Source organism: Syzygium oleosum, unplaced genomic scaffold, assembly GCF_021117445.2.
Source record: "Syzygium oleosum isolate NSW1041296 unplaced genomic scaffold, Sole_v2.1 Sole_v2.39, whole genome shotgun sequence".
Classification (NCBI taxonomy): domain Eukaryota; kingdom Viridiplantae; phylum Streptophyta; class Magnoliopsida; order Myrtales; family Myrtaceae; genus Syzygium; species Syzygium oleosum.
In genome coordinates this window covers 1,468,732-1,493,656 of record NW_026607523.1, presented here as the reverse complement: position 1 = coordinate 1,493,656, position 24,925 = coordinate 1,468,732, and the positions used below count along the sequence as shown (strand labels likewise).

Genomic DNA, 24,925 nt, shown 5'->3' with positions numbered 1-24,925 from the left:
GTTTTTCTACTTGCAATATCGATCATTGCTCATTGCTGATCTATCATAGCATCCTACAGATGCGTGCTACATTACCTATTTTCTCAGCCAACAGACGAGCAAGGGCGATATAGACTTGAGTACATGGTTGTTGATAACCACGACCCATGTTCTCTTCTTACCTCACATTTTCAACCACGTGGAGCACATGTATTACTATGTTCGGCCACGAGGCGAGTGAAAATTCTTGCCTGGACCAGAATCCATGAACCGTATACGATCATAGCCGTCGATCATACATGAGATCGAGCTACATATGGTTCACGTGGGATCTACAAGATCGGAATCTACATGTTTAGTGATCGTGACTGGCTCGATTCTTATCAACTCGGGTCTAGGTCAAAGTATTCCCACGAGGTGACACGGGGGTAAATACATATCTATAGGGGCTGGCCAGTGAAGAAAAATAACATTTGGGAGAAAAAATGATATCGTTAACGATATCTATACTATGATAATGGGTCTAAGCCTCTTGATAACGAGGAGGTAGCGAAGCATCGGAACATGATCTTGATGCACTTTGTTTGCAGAAACCTTGACGATAAGCTCATGTAACTACGCAAACGGTTGCCAAAGTGCGCAAGTTTTTCTTCTGCGTGCATGTATGAGAGAGAGAGAGAGAGAGTAGAAGAAGAAGAAGAAGAAGAAGAAGATGATGATGAAGAAGAAGAAGAAGAGCAAAGTACAGGTGATAGGCTCGGTGACGATGGAGTAGTGATGGTGAGAATGATAACGGGAGTAGAGATAGTGATGGTGAAGCGCCCTGTGAAGCCAGTAGTAGAGGAACTCCACCAGCCCGACGTGAAGAAAAATCGTGGTTATCACACCGTCTGATCTCCACACCGGCAAGTAAGAAGCTCCGGCGTGCGTCATCGCCCCAATGTAGAAGATCAATCCATTGAACAGTATTTGGCCGTTCCTGCACAATAATTTTAACAAATTAAACAAAGAAAAAAAAGAAATGTTTAACAATTACTTCATTAGTTCATTCCATGAAATAACAAGGCTTGTTTGAAGAAAAACACACGCATAGGCTGTAATATTTTTTTTAATGTGTACGGTTGACTCCGTTCCTTAATTAAAGGATCTTGCTATTAGCTGTTTGATGATATGAGTGCGAGTTATTAATTATGCTGCTTATATTACGACTCGTCTGCTAAATTCATATGTCAAATGATGCGAAAATTTTTAACTTATCCTATAGATGAGTGTACTTTATATTCAACATCCACCACAACCTTAAATTTACCAATCTATGAAAAGAAATAAAACAAAAGATATTTTACGATGCCACCAAAATTTAAATAGGGAAACAGCCATGTTGATATCTATAAATTTACAAAAATCACGTAAAAATTACACTGGAATCTACATGTTGATATCTACAAATCGTGAATGTTTTAGGTGCTTAAAAAAAAAAAGAGAGTTAAATGCCGCAAGATTTGAATAAACAAAGCAAACCAGTAAAAAAATAAGGAAACAGCTACAAAAAAACCCAAAATTATGCATACGGTGACATATTTACTCTAAACTTTTTTGTGTGATATCCAAAAACTCTAAACTATGCTAACCATGACATATTTTCCCTAAACTTTTTCTTTTGACATTAAAAACCCCAAACGTGTACCTATGTGACACATTTATCCTCTGTCAGGGTTTTGTTAGATGACTTTTCGACCAAAACAATATCAATTTAATTCACTTCAAACCACGCGGGCACCATGTCAATGCAATTTACTTTCTGGCGCCCATGTTTGTAGATTTTTAACTGTTCTCATTGACAGAACTTTAACGGAGGATAAACGTGTCACACAAGTACAAACTTGGGATTTTTGGTGTCACGGAAAAAGTTTATGATAAATGTGTCACGGTATGCATAATTTAGGGTTTTTGGGGGCTTTTGTCCAAAAAAATAAAGGCCACAAACCCTTAATGAATAAGTGCCACCAAATTTTTTAAGATGAGACAAAACTTTTCTATCCATCTATTAAAGTTAAGACCCTTTTCATTTTTCATTTTTCTGTCGATATCATCAACTTGATAAGCCCTTGTTATGATCCCCTTCTTATGGTTGAAGAAAAGTCGAGAAAAAGATGATGATGAGGACATGATCTTTCTGATTCCCGTCGAGACAAAATAATATGTTGATGAGGAGGGATGGACTGACCAGTCTCTTTCTCGGTCGACCTGCTCAAATTCAATGCCCTTGTCGACGATCCTGCCATTCCCTCTGGCGTTGCGGTACCGAGACAGAGTTATCCAAATTTGATTGTGGAGCATCCTCCACAGCAAAAACGGAAATATCGGGAAGGTGGACCCGTCCCTCTCCCTCCCATTGCTGTTGAAGAAGATGTAAGTGCTGCGGACCACCCAAGGAGCCAGCACCACGTACTGCACAAAGATAAAACGATGAAAAGAGCTGTCTTTTAGGACAGTTGATAAGCCTCGTTGATTAAGAATTAAAAGCGAGACACGACTGCTTTGGCGGTAAAGGGATATCAACGAATGATCCTGGCAAATTGCCTTGTGTTTTCAAGAAAGTTGCCTTGTGAGAAGATTTTGCTGTCCTATGTTTTGAATATATGCCTCGCACATAGCTTGTAATAGTGCTTTGCTAGTATAACAATTTTTGCGCCACAGTGAGAGTAATGACATGTTGTGAGCCACGAATTCTTGAATAAGTGAATCCCATAACAATATATAATTATTTGTTACTTATTTTTTTGTGATCTAGAACATATTGTTAATCTCACAGTAGATTAAAGTCCGTCACTTAAGTTTTTCTACTTGCAATATCGATCATTGCTCATTGCTTATCTATCATAGCATCCTAGAGATGCGTGCTACATTGCCTATTTTCTCAGCCAACAGACGAGCAAGGGCGATATACACTTGAGTACATGGTTGTTGATAACCACGACCCATGTTCTCTTCTTACCTCACAGTTTCAACCACGTGGAGCACATGTATTACTATGTTCGGCCACGAGGCGAGTGAAAATTCTTGCCTGGACCAGAATCCATGAACCGTATACGATCATAGCCGTCGATCATACATGAGATCGAGCTACATATGGTTCACGTGGGATCTACAAGATCGGAATCTACATGGTTAGTGATCGTGATTGGCTCGATTCTTATCAACTCGGGTCTAGGTCAAAGTATTCCCACGAGGTGACACGGGGGTAAATACATATCTATAGGGGCTGGCCAGTGAAGAAAAATAACATTTGGGAGAAAAAATGATATCGTTAACGATATCTATACTATGACAATGGGTCTAAGCCTCTTGATAACGAGGAGGTAGCGAAGCATCGGAACATGATCTTGATGCACTTTGTTTGCAGAAACCTTGACGATAAGCCCATGTAACTACGCAAACGGTTGCCAAAGTGCGCAAGTTTTTCTTCTGCGTGCATGTATGAGAGAGAGAGAGAGAGAGAGAGAGAGAGAGAGAGAGAAGAAGAAGAAGAAGAAGAAGAAGAAGAAGAAGAAGAAGAGCAAAGTACAGGTGATAGGCTCGGTGACGATGGAGGAGTGATAGTGAGAATGATAACGGGAGTAGAGATAGTGATGGTGAAGCGCCCTGTGAAGCCAGTAGTAGAGGAACTCCACCAGCCCGACGTGAAGAAAAATCGTGGTTATCACACCGTCTGATCTCCACACCGGCAAGCAAGAAGCTCCGGCGTGCGTCATCGCCCCAATATAGAAGATCAATCCATTGAACAGTATTTTGCCGTTCCTGCACAATAATTTTAACAAATTAAACAAAGAAAAAAAAGAAATGTTTAACAATTACTTCATTAGTTCATTCCATGAAATAACGAGGCTTGTTTGAAGAAAAACATACGCATAGGCTGTAATATTTTTTTTAATGTGTACGGTCGACTCCGTTCCTTAATTAAAGGATCTTGCTATTAGCTGTTTGATGATACGAGTGCAAATTATTAATTATGCTCCTTATATTACGACTGGTCTGCTAAATTCATATGTCAAATGATGCGAAAATTTTTAACTTATCCTATAGATGAGTGTTCTTTATATTCAACATCCACCACAACCTTCAATTTACCAATCTATGAAAAGAAATAAAACAAAAGATATTTTACGGTGCCACCAAAATTTAAATAGGGAAACAGCCATGTTGATATTTATAAATTTACAAAAATCACGTAAAATTACACTGGAATCTACATATTGATATCTACAAATCGTGAATGTTTTAGATGCATAAAAAAAAAAAGAGAGTTAAATGCCGCAAGATTTGAATAAACAAAGTAAACCAGTAAAAATACAAGGAAACAGCTACAAAAAAACCCAAAATTATGCATACTGTGACATATTTACTCTAAACTTTTTTTTTGTGATATCCAAAAACTCTAAACTATGCTAACCATGACATTTTTTCCCTAAACTTTTTCTTCTGACATAAAAAAACCCAAACGTGTACTTATGTGACACATTTATCCTCTGTCAGGGTTCTGTTAGATGACTTTTCGACCAAAACAATATCAATTTAATTCACTTCAAACCACGCGGGCACCATGTCAATGCAATTTGCTTTCTGGCGCCCATGTATGTAGATTTTTAACTGTTCTCATTGACAGAACTTTAACGGAGGATAAATGTGTCACACAAGTACAAACTTGGGATTTTTGGTGTCACGGAAAAAGTTTATGATAAATGTGTCACGGTATGCATAATTTAGGGTTTTTAGGGGCTTTTGTGCAAAAAAATAAAAGCCACAAACCCTTCATGAATAAGTGCCACCAAATTTTTTATGATGAGACAAAACTTTTCTATCCATCTATTAATGTTAAGACCCTTTTCATTTTTCATTTTTCTGTCGAAATCATCAACTTGATAAGCCCTTGTTATGATCCCCTTCTTATGGTTGAAGAAAAGTCGAGAAAAAGATGATGAGGAGGACATGATCTTTCTGATTCCCGTCGAGACAAAATAATATGTTGATGAGGAGGGATGGACTGACTAGTCTCTTTCTCGGTCGACCTGCTCAAATTCAATGCCCTTGTCGACGATCCTGCCATTCCCTCTGGCGTTGCGGTACCGAGACAGAGTTATCCAAATTTGATTGTGGAGCATCCTCCACAGCAAAAACGGAAATATCGGGAAGGTGGACTCGTCCCTCTCCCTCCCATTGCTGTTGAAGAAGATGTAAGTGCTGCGGACCACCCAAGGAGCCAGCACCACGTACTGCACACAGATAAAACGATGAAAAGAGCTGTCTTTTAGGACAGTTGATAAGCCTCGTTGATTAAGAATTAAAAGCGAGACACGACTGCTTTGGCGGTAAAGGGATATCAACGAATGATCCTGGCAAATTGCCTTGTGTTTTCAAGAAAGTTGCCTTGTGAGAAGATTTTGCTGTCCTATGTTTTGAATATATGCCTCGCACATAGCTTGTAATAGTGCTTTGCTAGTATAACAATATTTGCGCCACAGTGAGAGTAATGACATGTTGTGAGCCACGAATTCTTGAATAAGTGAATCCCATAACAATATATAATTATTTGTTATTTATTTTTTTGTGATCTAGAACATATTGTTAATCTCACAATAGATTAAAGACCGTCACTTAAGTTTTTCTACTTGCAATATCGATCATTGCTCATTGCTGATCTATCATAGCATCCTACAGATGCGTGCTACATTACCTATTTTCTCAGCCAACAGACGAGCAAGGGCGATATAGACTTGAGTACATGGTTGTTGATAACCACGACCCATGTTCTCTTCTTACCTCACATTTTCAACCACGTGGAGCACATGTATTACTATGTTCGGCCACGAGGCGAGTGAAAATTCTTGCCTGGACCAGAATCCATGAACCGTATACGATCATAGCCGTCGATCATACATGAGATCGAGCTACATATGGTTCACGTGGGATCTACAAGATCGGAATCTACATGGTTAGTGATCGTGACTGGCTCGATTCTTATCAACTCGGGTCTAGGTCAAAGTATTCCCACGAGGTGACACGGGGGTAAATACATATCTATAGGGGCTGGCCAGTGAAGAAAAATAACATTTGGGAGAAAAAATGATATCGTTAACGATATCTATACTATGATAATGGGTCTAAGCCTCTTGATAACGAGGAGGTAGCGAAGCATCGGAACATGATCTTGATGCACTTTGTTTGCAGAAACCTTGACGATAAGCTCATGTAACTACGCAAACGGTTGCCAAAGTGCGCAAGTTTTTCTTCTGCGTGCATGTATGAGAGAGAGAGAGAGAGAGTAGAAGAAGAAGAAGAAGATGATGATGATGAAGAAGAAGAAGAAGAGCAAAGTACAGGTGATAGGCTTGGTGACGATGGAGTAGTGATGGTGAGAATGATAACGGGAGTAGAGATAGTGATGGTGAAGCGCCCTGTGAAGCCAGTAGTAGAGGAACTCCACCAGCCCGACGTGAAGAAAAATCGTGGTTATCACACCGTCTGATCTCCACACCGGCAAGTAAGAAGCTCCGGCGTGCGTCATCGCCCCAATGTAGAAGATCAATCCATTGAACAGTATTTGGCCGTTCCTGCACAATAATTTTAACAAATTAAACAAAGAAAAAAAAGAAATGTTTAACAATTACTTCATTAGTTCATTCCATGAAATAACGAGGCTTGTTTGAAGAAAAACACACGCATAGGCTGTAATATTTTTTTTAATGTGTACGGTTGACTCCGTTCCTTAATTAAAGGATCTTGCTATTAGCTGTTTGATGATATGAGTGCGAGTTATTAATTATGCTGCTTATATTACGACTCGTCTGCTAAATTCATATGTCAAATGATGCGAAAATTTTTAACTTATCCTATAGATGAGTGTACTTTATATTCAACATCCACCACAACCTTAAATTTACCAATCTATGAAAAGAAATAAAACAAAAGATATTTTACGATGCCACCAAAATTTAAATAGGGAAACAGCCATGTTGATATCTATAAATTTACAAAAATCACGTAAAAATTACACTGGAATCTACATGTTGATATCTACAAATCGTGAATGTTTTAGGTGCTTAAAAAAAAAAGAGAGTTAAATGCCGCAAGATTTGAATAAACAAAGCAAACCAGTAAAAAAATAAGGAAACAGCTACAAAAAAACCCAAAATTATGCATACGGTGACATATTTACTCTAAACTTTTTTGTGTGATATCCAAAAACTCTAAACTATGCTAACCATGACATATTTTCCCTAAACTTTTTCTTTTGACATTAAAAACCCCAAACGTGTACCTATGTGACACATTTATCCTCTGTCAGGGTTTTGTTAGATGACTTTTCGACCAAAACAATATCAATTTAATTCACTTCAAACCACGCGGGCACCATGTCAATGCAATTTGCTTTCTGGCGCCCATGTTTGTAGATTTTTAACTGTTCTCATTGACAGAACTTTAACGGAGGATAAACGTGTCACACAAGTACAAACTTGGGATTTTTGGTGTCACGGAAAAAGTTTATGATAAATGTGTCACGGTATGCATAATTTAGGGTTTTTGGGGGCTTTTGTCCAAAAAAATAAAGGCCACAAACCCTTAATGAATAAGTGCCACCAAATTTTTTATGATGAGACAAAACTTTTCTATCCATCTATTAAAGTTAAGACCCTTTTCATTTTTCATTTTTCTGTCGATATCATCAACTTGATAAGCCCTTGTTATGATCCCCTTCTTATGGTTGAAGAAAAGTCGAGAAAAAGATGATGATGAGGACATGATCTTTCTGATTCCCGTCGAGACAAAATAATATGTTGATGAGGAGGGATGGACTGACCAGTCTCTTTCTCGGTCGACCTGCTCAAATTCAATGCCCTTGTCGACGATCCTGCCATTCCCTCTGGCGTTGCGGTACCGAGACAGAGTTATCCAAATTTGATTGTGGAGCATCCTCCACAGCAAAAACGGAAATATCGGGAAGGTGGACCCGTCCCTCTCCCTCCCATTGCTGTTGAAGAAGATGTAAGTGCTGCGGACCACCCAAGGAGCCAGCACCACGTACTGCACAAAGATAAAACGATGAAAAGAGCTGTCTTTTAGGACAGTTGATAAGCCTCGTTGATTAAGAATTAAAAGCGAGACACGACTGCTTTGGCGGTAAAGGGATATCAACGAATGATCCTGGCAAATTGCCTTGTGTTTTCAAGAAAGTTGCCTTGTGAGAAGATTTTGCTGTCCTATGTTTTGAATATATGCCTCGCACATAGCTTGTAATAGTGCTTTGCTAGTATAACAATTTTTGCGCCACAGTGAGAGTAATGACATGTTGTGAGCCACGAATTCTTGAATAAGTGAATCCCATAACAATATATAATTATTTGTTATTTATTTTTTTGTGATCTAGAACATATTGTTAATCTCACAGTAGATTAAAGACCGTCACTTAAGTTTTTCTACTTGCAATATCGATCATTGCTCATTGCTTATCTATCATAGGATCCTACAGATGCGTGCTACATTACCTATTTTCTCAGCCAACAGACGAGCAAGGGCGATATAGACTTGAGTACATGGTTGTTGATAACCACGACCCATGTTCTCTTCTTACCTCACATTTTCAACCACGTGGAGCACATGTATTACTATGTTCGGCCACGAGGCGAGTGAAAAATCTTGCCTGGACCAGAATCCATGAACCGTACACGATCATAGCCGTCGATCATACATGAGATCGAGCTACATATGGTTCACGTGGGATCTACAAGATCGGAATCTACATGGTTAGTGATCGTGACTGGCTCGATTCTTATCAACTCGGGTCTAGGTCAAAGTATTCCCACGAGGTGACACGGGGGTAAATACATATCTATAGGGGCTGGCCAGTGAAGAAAAATAACATTTGGGAGAAAAAATGATATCGTTAACGATATCTATACTATGATAATGGGTCTAAGCCTCTTGATAACGAGGAGGTAGCGAAGCATCGGAACATGATCTTGATGCACTTTGTTTGCAGAAACCTTGACGATAAGCCCATGTAACTACGCAAACGGTTGCCAAAGTGCGCAAGTTTTTCTTCTGCGTGCATGTATGAGAGAGAGAGAGAGAGAGAGAGAGAGAGAGAGAGAGAGAGAGAGAGAGAGAGAAGAAGAAGAAGAAGAAGAAGAAGAAGAAGAAGAAGAAGAAGAGCAAAGTACAGGTGATAGGCTCGGTGACGATGGAGGAGTGATGGTGAGAATGATAACGGCAATAGAGATAGTGATGGTGAAGCGCCCTGTGAAGCCAGTAGTAGAGGAACTCCACCAGCTCGACGTGAAGTAAAATCGTGGTTATCACACCGTCTGATCTCCACACCGGCAAGCACGAAGTTCCGGCGTGCGTCATCGCCCCAATGTAGAAGATCAATCCATTGAACAGTATTTGGCCGTTCCTGCACAATAATTTTAACAAATTAAACAAAGAAAAAAAAGAAATGTTTAACAATTACTTCATTAGTTCATTCCATGAAATAACGAGGCTTGTTTGAAGAAAAACACACGCATAGGCTGTAATATTTTTTTTAATGTGTACGGTCGACTCCGTTCCTTAATTAAAGGATCTTGCTATTAGCTGTTTGATGATATGAGTGCGAGTTATTAATTATGCTCTTTATATTACGACTGGTCTGCTAAATTTATATGTCAAATGATGCGAAAATTTTTAACTTATCCTATAGATGAGTGTTCATTATATTCAACATCCACCACAACCTTTAATTTACCAATCTATGAAAAGAAATAAAACAAAAGATATTTTACGGTGCCACCAAAATTTAAATATGGAAACAGCCATGTTGATATCTATAAATTTACAAAAATCACGTAAAAATTACACTGGAATCTACATGTTGATATCTACAAATCGTGAATGTTTTAGGTGCTTAAAAAAAAAAGAGAGTTAAATGCCGCAAGATTTGAATAAACAAAGTAAACCAGTAAAAAAATAAGGAAACAGCTACAAAAAAACCCAAAATTATGCATACTGTGACTTATTTACTCTAAACTTTTTTTTGTGATATCCAAAAACTCTAAACTATGCTAACCATGACATTTTTTCCCTAAACTTTTTCTTTTGACATAAAAAACCCCAAACGTGTACCTATGTGACACATTTATCCTCTGTCAGGGTTCTGTTAGATGACTTTTCGACCAAAACAATATCAATTTAATTCACTTCAAACCACGCGGGCACCATGTCAATGCAATTTGCTTTCTGGCGCCCATGTAAGTAGATTTTTAACTGTTCTCATTGACAGAAATTTAACGGAGGATAAATGTGTCACACAAGTACAAACTTGGGATTTTTGGTGTCACGGAAAAAGTTTATGATAAATGTGTCACGGTATGCATAATTTAGGGTTTTTGGGGGCTTTTGTCCAAAAAAATAAAAGCCACAAACCCTTAATGAATAAGTGCCACCAAATTTTTTATGATGAGACAAAACTTTTCTATCCATCTATTAAAGTTAAGACCCTTTTCATTTTTCATTTTTCTGTCGATATCATCAACTTGATAAGCCCTTGTTATGATCCCCTTCTTATGGTTGAAGAAAAGTCGAGAAAAAGATGATGATGAGGACATGATCTTTCTGATTCCCGTCGAGACAAAATAATATGTTGATGAGGAGGGATGGACTGACCAGTCTCTTTCTCGGTCGACCTGCTCAAACCCAATGCCCTTGTCGACGATCCTGCCATTCCCTCTGGCGTTGCGGTACCGAGACAGAGTTATCCAAATTTGATTGTGGAGCATCCTCCACAGCAAAAACGGAAATATCGGGAAGGTGGACCCGTCCCTCTCCCTCCCATTGCTGTTGAAGATGATGTAAGTGCTGCGGACCACCCAAGGAGCCAGCACCACGTACTGCACACAGATAAAACGATGAAAAGAGCCGTCTTTTTAGGACAGTTGATAAGCCTCGTTGATTAAGAATTAAAAGCGAGACACGACTGCTTTGGCGGTAAAGGGATATCAACGAATGATCTTGGCAAATTGCCTTGTGTTTTCAAGAAAGTTGCCTTGTGAGAAGATTTTGCTGTCCTATGTTTTGAATATATGCCTCGCACATAGCTTGTAATAGAGCTTTGCTAGTATAACAATTTTTGCGCCACAGTGAGAGTAATGACATGTTGTGAGCCACGAATTCTTGAATAAGTGAATCCCATGACAATATATAATTATTTGTTATTTATTTTTTTGTGATCTAGAACATATTGTTAATCTCACAGTAGATTAAAGACCGCCACTTAAGTTTTTCTACTTGCAATATCGATCATTGCTCATTGCTTATCTATCATAGGATCCTACAGATGCGTGCTACATTACCTATTTTCTCAGCCAGCAGACGAGCAAGGGCGATATAGACTTGAGTACATGGTTGTTGATAACCACGATCCATGTTCTCTTCTTACCTCACATTTTCAACCACGTGGAGCACATGTATTACTATGTTCGGCCACGAGGCGAGTGAAAAATCTTGCCTGGACCAGAATCCATGAACCGTATACGATCATAGCCGTCGATCATACATGAGATCGAGCTACATATGGTTCACGTGGGATCTACAAGATCGGAATCTACATGGTTAGTGATCGTGACTGGCTCGATTCTTATCAACTCGGGTCTAGGTCAAAGTATTCCCACGAGGTGACACGGGGGTAAATACATATCTATAGGGGCTGGCCAGTGAAGAAAAATAACATTTGGGAGAAAAAATGATATCGTTAACGATATCTATACTATGATAATGGGTCTAAGCCTCTTGATAACGAGGAGGTAGCGAAGCATCGGAACATGATCTTGATGCACTTTGTTTGCAGAAACCTTGACGATAAGCCCATGTAACTACGCAAACGGTTGCCAAAGTGCGCAAGTTTTTCTTCTGCGTGCATGTATGAGAGAGAGAGAGAGAGAGAGAGAGAGAGAGAGAGAGAGAGAGAGAGAGAGAGAGAGAGAGAGAGAGAGAGAGAGAAGAAGAAGAAGAAGAAGAAGAAGAAGATGAAGAAGAAGAAGAAGAGCAAAGTACTGGTGATAGGCTCGGTGACGATGGAGGAGTGATGGTGAGAATGATAACGGGAGTAGAGATAGTGATGGTGAAGCGCCCTGTGAAGCCAGTAGTAGAGGAACTCCACCAGCCCGACGTGAAGCAAAATCGTGGTTATCACACCGTCTCATCTCCACACCGGCAAGCAAGAAGCTTCGGCGTGCGTCATCGCCCCAATGTAGAAGATCAATCAATTGAACAGTATTTGGCCGTTCCTGCATAATAATTTTAACAAATTAAACAAAGAAAAAAAAGAAATGTTTAACAATTACTTCATTAGTTCATTCCATGAAATAATGAGGCTTGTTTGAAGAAAAACACACGCATAGGCTTTAATATTTTTTTTAATGTGTACGGTCGACTCCGTTCCTTAATTAAAGGATCTTGCTATTAGCTGTTTGATGATATGAGTGCGAGTTATTAATTATGCTCCTTATATTACGATTGGTCTGCTAAATTCATATGTCAAATGATGCGAAATTTTTTAACTTATCCTATAAATGAGTGTTTTTTATATTCAACATCCACCACAACCTTAAATTTACCAATCTATGAAAAGAATAAAAAACAAAAGATATTTTACGGTCCCACCAAAATTTAAATAGGGAAACAACCATGTTGATATCTATAAATTTACAAAAATCACGTAAAAATTACACTGGAATCTGCATGTTGATATCTACAAATCGTGAATGTTTTAGTTGCTTAAAAAAAAAAGAGAGTTAAATGCCGCAAGATTTGAATAAAAAAAGTAAACCAGTAAAAAAATAAGGAAACAGCTACAAAAAAACCCAAAATTATGCATACTGTGACATATTTACTCTAAACTTTTTTTTGTGATATCCACAACTCTAAACTATGCTAACCATGACATATTTTCCCTAAACTTTTTCTTCTGACATAAAAAACCCCAAACGTGTACCTATGTGACACATTTATCCTCTGTCAGGGATTTTTTAGATGACTTTTCGACCAAAACAATATCAATTTAATTCACTTCAAACCACGCGGGCACCATGTCAATGCAATTTGCTTTCTGGCGCCCATGTATGTAGATTTTTAACTGTTCTCATTGACAGAACTTTAATGGAGGATAAATGTGTCACACATGTACAAACTTGGGATTTTTGGTGTCACGAACAAAGTTTATGATAAATGTGTCACGGTATGCATAATTTAGGGTTTTTGGGGGCTTTTGTCCAAAAAAATAAAAGCCACAAACCCTTAATGAATAAGTGCCACCAAATTTTTTATGATGAGACAAAACTTTTCTATCCATCTATTAAAGTTAAGACCCTTTTCATTTTTCATTTTTCTGTCGATATCATCAACTTGATAAGCCCTTGTTATGATCCCCTTCTTATGGTTGAAGAAAAGTCGAGAAAAAGATGATGAGGAGGACATGATCTTTCTGATTCCGTTCGAGACAAAGTAATATGTTGATGAGGAGGGATGGACTGACCAGTCTCTTTCTCGGTCGACCTGCTCAAATTCAATGCCCTTGTCGACGATCCTGCCATTCCCTCTGGCGTTGCGGTACCGAGACAGAGTTATCCAAATTTGATTGTGGAGCATCCTCCACAGAAAAAACGGAAATATCGGGAAGGTGGACACGTCCCTCTCCCTCCCATTGCTGTTGAAGAAGATGTAAGTGCTGCGGACCACCCAAGGAGCCAGCACCACGTACTGCACACAGATAAAACGATGAAAAGAGCTGACTTTTAGGACAGTTGATAAGCCTCGTTGATTAAGAATTAAAAGCGAGACACGACTGCTTTGGCGGTAAAGGGATATCAACGAATGATCCTGGCAAATTGCCTTGTGTTTTCAAGAAAGTTGCCTTGTGAGAAGATTTTGCTGTCCTATGTTTTGAATATATGCCTCGCACATAGCTTGTAATAGTGCTTTGCTAGTATAACAATTTTTGCGCCACAATGAGAGTAATGACATGTTGTGAGCCACGAATTCTTGAATAAGTGAATCCCATAACAATATATAATTATTTGTTACTTATTTTTTTCTGATCTAGAACATATTGTTAATCTCACAGTAGATTAAAGTCCGTCACTTAAGTTTTTCGACTTGCAATATCGATCATTGCTCATTGCTTATCTATCATAGCATCCTAGAGATGCGTGCTACATTGCCTATTTTCTTAGCCAACAGACGAGCAAGGGCGATATAGACTTGAGTACATGGTTGTTGATAACCACGACCCATGTTCTCTTCTTACCTCACATTTTCAACCACGTGGAGCACATGTATTACTATGTTCCGCCACGAGGCGAGTGAAAATTCTTGCCTGGACCAGAATCCATGAACCGTATACGATCATAGCCGTCGATCATACATGAGATCGAGCTACATATGGTTCACGTGGGATCTACAAGATCAGAATCTACATGGTTAGTGATCGTGACTGGCTCGATTCTTATCAACTCGGGTCTAGGTCAAAGTATTCCCATGAGGTGACACGGGGGTAAATACATATCTATAGGGGCTGGCCAGTGAAGAAAAATAACATTTGGGAGAAAAAATGATATCGTTAACGATATCTATACTATGATAATGGGTCTAAGCCTCTTGATAACGAGGAGGTAGCGAAGCATCGGAACATGATCTTGATGCACTTTGTTTGCAGAAACCTTGACGATAAGCCCATGTAACTACGCAAACGGTTGCCAAAGTGCGCAAGTTTTTCTTCTGCGTGCATGTATGAGAGAGAGAGAGAGAGAGAGAGAGAGAGAGAGAGAGAGAGAGAGAGAGAGAGAGAGAGAGAGAGAGAGAGAGAGAGAAGAAGATGAAGAAGAAGAAGACGAGCAAAGTACAGGTGATAGGCTCGGTGACGATGGAGGAGTGATGGTGAGAATGATAACGGGAGTAGAGATAGTGATGGTGAAGCGCCCTTTGAAGCCAGTAGTAGAGGAACTCCACCAGCCCGACGTGAAGAAAATCGTGGTTATCACACCGTCTGATCTCCACACCGGCAAGCAAGAAGATCCGGCGTGCGTCATCGCCCCAATGTAGAAGATCAATCCATTGAACAGTATTTGGCCGTTCTTGCACAATAATTTTAACAAATTAAATATAGAAAAAAAAGAAATGTTTAACAATTACTTCATTAGTTCATTCCATGAAATAACGAGGCTTGTTTGAAAAAAAACACACGCATAGGCTGTAATATTTTTTTTAATGTGTACAATCGACTCCGTTCCTTATTTAAAGAATCTTGCTATTAGCTGTTTGATGATATGATTGCGAGATATTAATTATGCTCCTTATATTACGACTGGTCTGCTAAATTCATATGTCAAATGATGCGAAATTTTTTAACTTATCCTATAGATGAGTGTTCATTATATTCAACATCCACCACAACCTTTAATTTACCAATCTATGAAAAGAATAAAAAACAAAAGATATTTTACGGTCCCACCAAAATTTAAATATGGAAACAGCCATGTTGATATCTATAAATTTACAAAAATCACGTAAAAATTACACTGGAATCTACATGTTGATATCTACAAATCGTGAATGTTTTAGGTGCTTAAAAAAAAAAGAGAGTTAAATGCCGCAAGATTTGAATAAAAAAAGTAAACCAGTAAAAAAATAAGGAAACAGCTACAAAAAAACCCAAAATTATGCATAGTGTGACATATTTACTCTAAACTTTTTTTTTGTGATATCCACAACTCTAAACTATGCTAACCATGACATATTTTCCCTAAACTTTTTCTTCTGACATAAAAAACCCCAAACGTGTACCTATGTGACACATTTATCCTCTGTCAGGGTTTTGTTAGATGACTTTTTGACCAAAACAATATCAATTTAATTCACTTCAAACCATGCGGGCACCATGTCAATGCAATTTGCTTTCTGGCACCCATGTATGTAGATTTTTAACTGTTCTCATTGACAGAACTTTAACGGAGGATAAATGTGTCACACATGTACAAACTTGGGATTTTTGGTGTCACGAACAAAGTTTATGATAAATGTGTCACGGTATGCATAATTTAGGGTTTTTGGGGGCTTTTGTCTAAAAAAATAAAAGCCACAAACCCTTAATGAATAAGTGCCACCAAATTTTTTATGATGAGACAAAACTTTTCTATCCATCTATTAAAGTTAAGACCCTTTTCATTTTTTCTTTTTCTGTCGATATCATCAACTTGATAAGCCCTTGTTATGATCCCCTTCTTATGGTTGAAGAAAAGTCGAGAAAAAGATGATGAGGAGGACATGATCTTTCTGATTCCCGTCGAGACAAAATAATATGTTGATGAGGAGGGATGGACTGACCAGTCTCTTTCTCGGTCGACCTGCTCAAATTCAATGCCCTTGTCGACGATCCTGCCATTCCCTCTGGTGTTGCGGTACCGAGACAGAGTTATCCAAATTTGATTGTGGAGCATCCTCCACAGCAAAAACGGAAATATCGGGAAGGTGGACCCGTCCCTCTCCCTCCCATTGCTGTTGAAGAAGATGTAAGTGCTGCGGACCACCCAAGGAGCCAGCACCACGTACTGCACACAGATAAAACGATGAAAAGAGCTGTCTTTTAGGACAGTTGATAAGCCTCGTTGATTAAGAATTAAAAGCGAGACACGACTGCTTTGGCGGTAAAGGGATATCAACGAATGATCCTGGCAAATTGCCTTGTGTTTTCAAGAAAGTTGCCTTGTGAGAAGATTTTGCTGTCCTATGTTTTGAATATATGCCTCGCACATAGCTTGTAATAGTGCTTTGCTAGTATAACAATTTTTGCGCCAAAGTGAGAGTAATGACATGTTGTGAGCCACGAATTCTTGAATAAGTGAATCCCATAACAATATATAATTATTTGTTATTTATTTTTTTGTGATCTAGAACATATTGTTAATCTCACAGTAGATTAAAGACCGTCACTTAAGTTTTTCTACTTGCAATATCGATCATTGCTCATTGCTTATCTATCATAGCATCCTAGAGATGCGTGCTACATTGCCTATTTTCTCAGCCCACAGACGAGCAAGGGCGATATAGACTTGAGTACATGGTTGTTGATAACCACGACCCATGTTCTCTTCTTACCTCACATTTTCAACCACGTGGAGCACATGTATTACTATGTTCGGCCACGAGGCGAGTGAAAATTCTTGCCTGGACCAGAATCCATGAACCGTATACGATCATAGCCGTCGATCATACATGAGATCGAGCTACATATGGTTCACGTGGGATCTACATGATCGGAATCTACATGGTTAGTGATCGTGACTGGCTCGATTCTTATCAACTGGTGTCTAGGTCAAAGTATTCCCACGAGGTGACACGGGGGTAAATACATATCTATAGGGGCTGGCCAGTGAAGAAAAATAACATTTGGGAGAAAAAATGATATCGTTAACGATATCTATACTATGATAATGGGTCTAAGCCTCTTGATAACGAGGAGGTAGCGAAGCATCGGAACATGATCTTGATGCACTTTGTTTGCAAAAACCTTGACGATAAGCCCATGTAACTACGCAAACGGTTGCCAAAGTGCGCAAGTTTTTCTTCTGCGTGCATGTATGAGAGAGAGAGAGAGAGAGAAGAAGAAGAAGAAGATGATGAAGAAGAAGAAGAAGAGCAAAGTACTGGTGATAGGCTCGGTGACGATGGAGGAGTGATGGTGAGAATGATAACGGGAGTAGAGATAGTGATGGTGAAGCGCCCTGTGAAGCCAGTAGTAGAGGAACTCCACCAGCCCGACGTGAAGCAAAATCGTGGTTATCACACCGTCTGATCTCCACACCGGCAAGCAAGAAGATCCGGCGTGCGTCATCGCCCCAATGTAGAAGATCAATCCATTGAACAGTATTTGGCCGTTCCTGCACAATAAATTTAACAAATTAAATAAAGAAAAAAAAGAAATGTTTAACAATTACTTCATTAGTTCATTCCATGAAATAACGAGGCTTGTTTGAAAAAAAACACACGCATAGGCTGTAATATTTTTTTTAATGTGTACGGTCGACTCCGTTCCTTATTTAAAGAATCTTGCTATTAGCTGTTTGATGATATGATTGCGAGATATTAATTATGCTCCTTATATTACGACTGGTCTGCTAAATTCATATGTCAAATGATGCGAAATTTTTTAAATTATCCTATAGATGAGTGTTCACTATATTCAACATCCACCACAACCTTTAATTTACCAATCTATGAAAAGAATAAAAAACAAAAGATATTTTACGGTCCCACCAAAATTTAAATATGGAAACAGCCATGTTGATATCTATAAATTTACAAAAATCACGTAAAAATTACACTGGAATCTACATGTTGATATCACCAAATCGTGAATGTTTTAGGTGCTTAAAATAAAAATAAAAAAAGAGAGTTAAATGCCGCAAGATTTGAATAAAAAAAGTAAACCAGTAAAAAAATAAGGAAACAGCAACAAAAAAACCCAAAATTATGCTTAATGTGACATATTTACTCTAAAATTTTTTTTGTGATATCCAAAACTCTAAACTATGCTAACCATGACATTTTTTTCCCGAAACTTTTTCTTCTGACATAAAAACCCCCAAACGTGTACCTATGTGACACATTTATCCTCTGTCAGGGTTCTGTTAGATGACTTTTCGACCAAAACAATGTCAATTTAATTCACTTCAAACCAGGCGGGCACCATGTCAATGCAATTTGTTTTCTGGCGCCCATGTATGTAGATTTTTAACTGTTCTCGTTGACAGAACTTCAACGGAGGATAAATGTGTCACACATGTACAAACTTGGGATTTTTGGTGTCACGGAAAAAGTTTATGATAAATGTGTCACGGTATGCATAATTTAGGGTTTTTGGGGGCTTTTGTCCAAAAAAATAAAAGCCACAAACCCTTAATGAATAAGTGCCACCAATTTTTTTATGATGAGACAAAACTTTTCTATCCATCTATTAAAGTTAAGACCCTTTTCATTTTTCATTTTTCTGTCGATATCATCAACTTGATAAGCCCTTGTTATGATCCCCTTCTTATGGTTGAAGAAAAGTCGAGAAAAAGATGATGACGAGGACATGATCTTTCTGATCCCCGTCGAGACAAAAGAATATGATGATGAGGAGGGATGGACTGACCAGTCTCTTTCTCGGTCGACCTGCTCAAATTCAATGCCCTTGTCGACGATCCTGCCAATCCCTCTGGCGTTGCGGTACCGAGACAGAGTTATCCATATTTGGTTGTGGAGCATCCTCCATAGCAGAAACGGAAATATCAGGAAGGTGGACAGGTCCCTCTCCCTCCCATTGCTGTTGAAGAAGACGTAAGTGCTGCGGACCACCCAAGGAGCCAGCACCACGTACTGCACACAGATAAAACGATGAAAAGAGCCGTCTTTTTAGGACAGTTGATAAGCCTCGTTGATTAAGAATTAAAAGCGAGACACGACTGCTTTGGCGATAAAGGGATATCAACGAATGATCCTGGCAAATTGCCTTGTCGTTTTCAAGAAAGTTGCCTTATAAGAAGATTTTTCTGTCCTATCTTTTGAATATATGCCTCGCACATAGCTTGTAATAGAGCTTTGCTAGTATAACAATTTTTGGGCCACAGTAAAAGTAAAGGCCTGTTGTGAACCACGAATCCTTAAACGAGTGAATCTCACAACAATTTATAATTATTTGTTATTTATTTTTTTGTGACCTAGAACATATTATTAATCTCACAGTAGATTAAATACCGTAACTTAAGTTTTTCTACTTGCAATATCAATCATTGCTTATTGCTTATCTATCATAGCATCCTAGAGATGCATGCTACATTGCCTATTTTCTCAGCCAACAGACGAGCATGGGCGATATAGACTTGAGTACATGGTTGTTGATAACCACGACCCATGTTCTCTTCTTACCTCACATTTTCAACCACGTGGAGCACATGTATTACTATGTTCGGCCACGAGGCGAGTGAAAATTCTTGCCTGGACCAGAATCCATGAACCGTATACGATCATAGCCGTCGATCATACATGAGATCGAGCTACATATGGTTCACGTGGGATCTACATGATCGGAATCTACATGGTTAGTGATCGTGACTGGCTCGATTCTTATCAACTCGGGTCTAGGTCAAAGTATTCCCACGAGGTGACACGGGGGTAAATACATATCTATAGGGGCTGGCCAGTGAAGAAAAATAACATTTGGGAGAAAAAATGATATCGTTAACGATATCTATACTATGATAATGAGTCTAAGCCTCTTGATAACGAGGAGGTAGCGAAGCATCGGAACATGATCTTGATGCACTTTGTTTGCAGAAACCTTGACGATAAGCCCATGTAACTACGCAAACGGTTGCCAAAGTGCGCAAGTTTTTCTTTTGCGTGCATGTATGAGAGAGAGAGAGAGAGAGAGAGAGAGAGAGAGAGAGAGAGAGAGAGAGAGAGAGAGAGAGAGAGAGAGAGAGAGAGAGAGAGAGAGAGAGAGAGAGAGAGAGAGAGAGAGTTGATACCTTCAAGCTTCCAAGAGGCTTCCATGGCCAATCAGTGAGTGGTCCTGGTTTAGAAGCCATGATTCACTTCGACACCACCACTCCTCTCTCTCTCTCTCTCTCTCTCTCTCTCTCTCTCTCTCTCTCTCTCTCTCTCTCTCAGAGTCTCAGTCTCAGCACAGGCAATGCTCTAGTAGCGTTGGACCTTATATAATGCTTCTCTGCTGTTCTCAGCGCAGGTATTGCCTTAAAGAAAAAGGGGGAGGTCATGCTGTCCCGGTATGGGGCCACCCACGTTTGATGGCTCATAAATAATATTATCGTTCTGACCAAAATAATAATAATAATAATAATAATAATAATAATAATAATAATAATATAGTAATGGAAAACGTTGTAAGAGTTTGCTTAGGATTCTTTGGAAACTAAGGAAAAACGAGGAATAAAAGGGGGCGTGGAAATTATTGGAATATTTTCAAATTATAGGATTGTGTTTGCACAACAAGTTGATACTGATTTGCTCCAGAAAATCATTGCTTTTGCATGTGTGCAACGTTCAAAGAAACGAATCTAACGATATTATCGAAGGAGGAGATATCCATAGGGTAATCAACCGCAAAATTTAGACGGCGGAATATCGATTTTCAATAAAATCGATGCTATTCAACAATTCATAGATAAAGAAATATATGATATCTGATACGCAAATAATATCGATAAATTGGACTTTCAACTTTTTTGAAATTTTTTTTATTTGTTGAGATACATAGGACACAAGCTCTCTTATTTGCACACTAAAACCCAGGTTGGGAATAAAATTATTATCACTTCTCAAGTGTAACGAGTAGCTTTCGAAATACACGAGTTTGTGCTCTTGAATGCGATAGCAAAAAAAGGTGCAAGGTCGGATGTTCCAGCCATGCTCAAAAGGGTGTTCACAACTGTGATAGTATATGGAATTTCATCTTTGGCACTTGAGAAAAATTGCGAGCTTAGCGCTTGCCGGAGGTGTTGATGATATATCTCGAGAGACCAATCCATTTTCGAAATGAGTCTTGCATTAATACATTTTGTCCTACCTTCAACCCGAAATATCGTACCTCGCAAACATTTCAAAGATTTTCAGTAAATAGCCAACATCTGTTCACATGGTTAGTTGGGCCTCCCCTCAAGGACTTGGTAGATAGGAAATTTACTCCTCTCATTTGTTGCTGGATCTGCTTCCGCCTCTTCCATTAATGAGTTTTGCAGCAATTACGGGCGTAAGGTAAACGCGACGAATGCCTTTTCTTTTCTTTTTTCTGTTTTTGTTTCCGTGATTTGAAGTGCCGATCCCTTTCAATGGTATACTGGGAGACGGAAATCTCCGTCCTTACATGGTTAAGCATTTTCGAAATAGCCGAAAAGAGTTGATTGTACCAATGAAAAGGTCCGAAACTTAATTTCATTACGTACATAAGACTTATGACTCTCGGTCTGATTCTCCCATCTGTATGCATGATGATGCTGGAGCATTCCTTGAAGACGTAGACTATGCAAGAGAGTTGCCGATCTAGTGGACAAGCTGACAATGATCTAACAAGTTGCCAATTTGCAAGCCTATTGTTGAATACCAAGTCTAATCGATTAGGACGGGTCCGGAATTTGTTCGCATTTCTCGAAAGCCATTAATTCAGTGATTGGAACTAGTAAACCATGGAGACCCACAACCAGCTAAACTTATTTCCCATATTTTCAAGGTATAGTAAATGTCGTTCAAGTTTCTAGAGTGCTTATTATGGTTGTTTTCTAGTAAATCTTGTTATATCTTTCCTATAAGTCTTTTGTCTTTCCAATGAGTCTTTAGTAATTACTCATACTTAGAGGGTTGTTCCATGCTCATCTATATAAGCATGCTATGATGAATAATAGAAGAAGACTTGATTGATTCATAATTATTTGAGCCTTTGGCTTGAGAAGAAGAAATTTTTATTGTTTTGCTATTACTTCTTAGATGGATTCCCACAGGTGACAAGTATTGCTCTTATCTTTTAGGTTAGTTACCTATGAGTGGTGAGCGACCTATCCATTTAAGTTTTAACTCGTGTTACCTCGGAAATTACCAACGACTTTTGCGACGAAAACTAAATTCGTCGGAAATTTCCGACGAAAAATTCTTCGTCGCAAAATTCGTTGGAAATTTCCGATGAATAATTCTTCGTCGCAAAATTCGTCGGAAATTTCCAACGAATAATTATTCGTCAGTAAAATTTGTCGGAAATTTCCGACGAAAACTTCTTCATCGGAAATTTCCGACGAAAAATTCTTCGTCGCAAAATTCGTCGGAAATTTCCGACGAATAATTATTCGTCAGTAAAATTCGTCGGAAATTTCCGACGAAAACTTCTTCGTCGTAAAATTAGTCGGAAATTTCCAACGAAAAATTCTTCGTCGCAAAATTCGTCGGAATTTTGCGACAAAAAAATTCTGGTCGCAAAATTCGTCGGAAATTTGCAACGAAAAATTTTTCGTTGGAAATTTCCGACGAATTTTTGCTGCAACGAATTGAAAAAATTTGTCGCTACTGAAGTTTCGACACGGAAAATAATTTTTATGATATCCATCCCCACTGATTCCTCATATCCCCCTCAATGTTCTTTCTCCCTCTCTCTTTCGTTTCTCTCGATTTACCTATCTGCGCACGCGCAAATCAATCTCGGTAAAGTTTTTCCGCCGGTAAGTGTCGTGGCTAATTTCATCATTGGATTTGTATTTTTTGGTGTTATTGAAATTTTTTTTTTCTCTTCCTTTCTGGTTTGGCCGGTCGCCGAAGACATCGCCGAGCGGCTCGGCCCTCGCCGACGCTAAGATGGGCTAGCCTCGCCGGTGCCGGCGAGGGCTAGCCTCGCATGGGCTAACGGCAAGGGCTAGCCTCGCATGGACTGACAGCGAGGGCCGAGCTCGCCGGCCATGGCGAGCTGGCCCTCGCTGGCACTGGCGAGCGGGCCGAGCTCGCCGGCCATGGAGAGCTCGGCCCTCTCGACACTGGCGAGGGCCAAGCTCGCCATGGCCTGCGAACTGGCCCTCGCCAGCACTGGCGAGCTGGCCCTCGCCGGCCATGGCGAGCTGGCCGAGCTGGCCGGCCATGGCGAGCGGGCCCTTGCCGGCACTGGCGAGTTGGCCGAGCTCGTCGGCCATGGCGAGCTCGAGCTCGCCCAGAACTTGCCCAGGCGAGCTCGACGGCCATGGCGAGCTCGCCGGTCGCCGGTGGCCGAACCGGCGACCGGCCAAGAAGAATGGAAAAAAAAATAATAAGAAAAGGAAAAGAAAAAGAAAGAGAAAAAAATAGAAAATAATTACCAAAGCATCTTAAGTAATTTGTTTTTATTTTATGTACGTGTCCATTTGAAGGTTTCGCAATTCAAGTGAACGTTGCAATTCTTATCAAATTAACCACTTTCTACTGCAAAGATTTCAATCAAATACTTGGTAAGTCTTCTTGACATGGTAATTTTTCATTTTTTTCAATATGAAAGTAATTGTTTCGTTAAAAACGAAATTTAAATTTTTGGAAATTTATGGTTTTAATTAACAATGTTAAACAATAGATATGATATTTTTTATATTTTATGAGAATTTTTAATTTTTATATAGACACAATGCAAAGAGACAGGGGTTGGATGTATAATAAGAACTTACCTGGACGTCGAGGATTGACCGATGAGTTTCGTATTGGGTTGGAACTATTTTTGGACTTTGCTAGTAGTAAATATGAGTTCATGGATGGAAATAAGTTAAGGTGTCCATGTAAAAAGTGCAGTAATGGAAAATTTCAAGACGTTGATACAGTTAGAGAACATCTTTGTAGATTTGGGTTTACTCCGAACTACTATAATTGGACTTGCCATGGTGAACCATTTATATCTGATGACGGATATCGAAAAAACGACCAATTTTTAGTTGGGGAAGAATGTAGCTATTATGACCAATTGAACCCATACCAGAGGATGGTGTTTGATGAAGTCGGTCATAATTTTGTTTCAGAATCGAATCATGCAAGTACTAGTTTTACTCCTACACTTGAACAAGTGGGAACTAGTCATGCATCACAATTGAATAAGGCAGGAGTTACAGGTTTTGATGAGAATGTGTGTGATCAAACTTTTCAATCTAATGAGTTCTGGGATGTATTGAAAACAGCAGATGAACCTTTATGGGCAGGTTGTGACAACCACACGAAGGTATCGGTGACAGCAAGACTGTTAAAAATCAAGGCAGAGCATAATGTGTCTATGGATTGCTTCAACTCTTTTGTTGAAGTAATGCGGGAAACAATGCCTCGTGATAACATCATGCCAAGTGACTTTTACGATATGAAAAAGCTAGTGGATGGC

The 24,925-nt window shown here is 39.1% G+C and overlaps 1 protein-coding gene across 2 annotated transcripts in view; it reads right to left on the bottom strand.

Moving 5' to 3' along the window:
• Nucleotides 1-20,665, bottom strand: part of LOC115691954 (very-long-chain aldehyde decarbonylase CER1-like) — a 39,727-nt gene extending 19,062 nt beyond the window's left edge. Inside the window, exon 1 of one of the 2 annotated variants that reach the window (XM_056305807.1) lies at nt 20,574-20,665. In XM_056305807.1, coding sequence (XP_056161782.1) covers nt 20,574-20,633 — 60 coding nt within the window. In that variant the 5' untranslated portion in view covers nt 20,634-20,665. Of the gene's footprint in view, nt 1-2,206; nt 2,430-20,573 lie in introns of those variants that run through there. The other variant, XM_056305808.1, reaches the window with a different exon arrangement.
• Between the last annotated feature and the right edge of the window lie 4,260 nt (nt 20,666-24,925).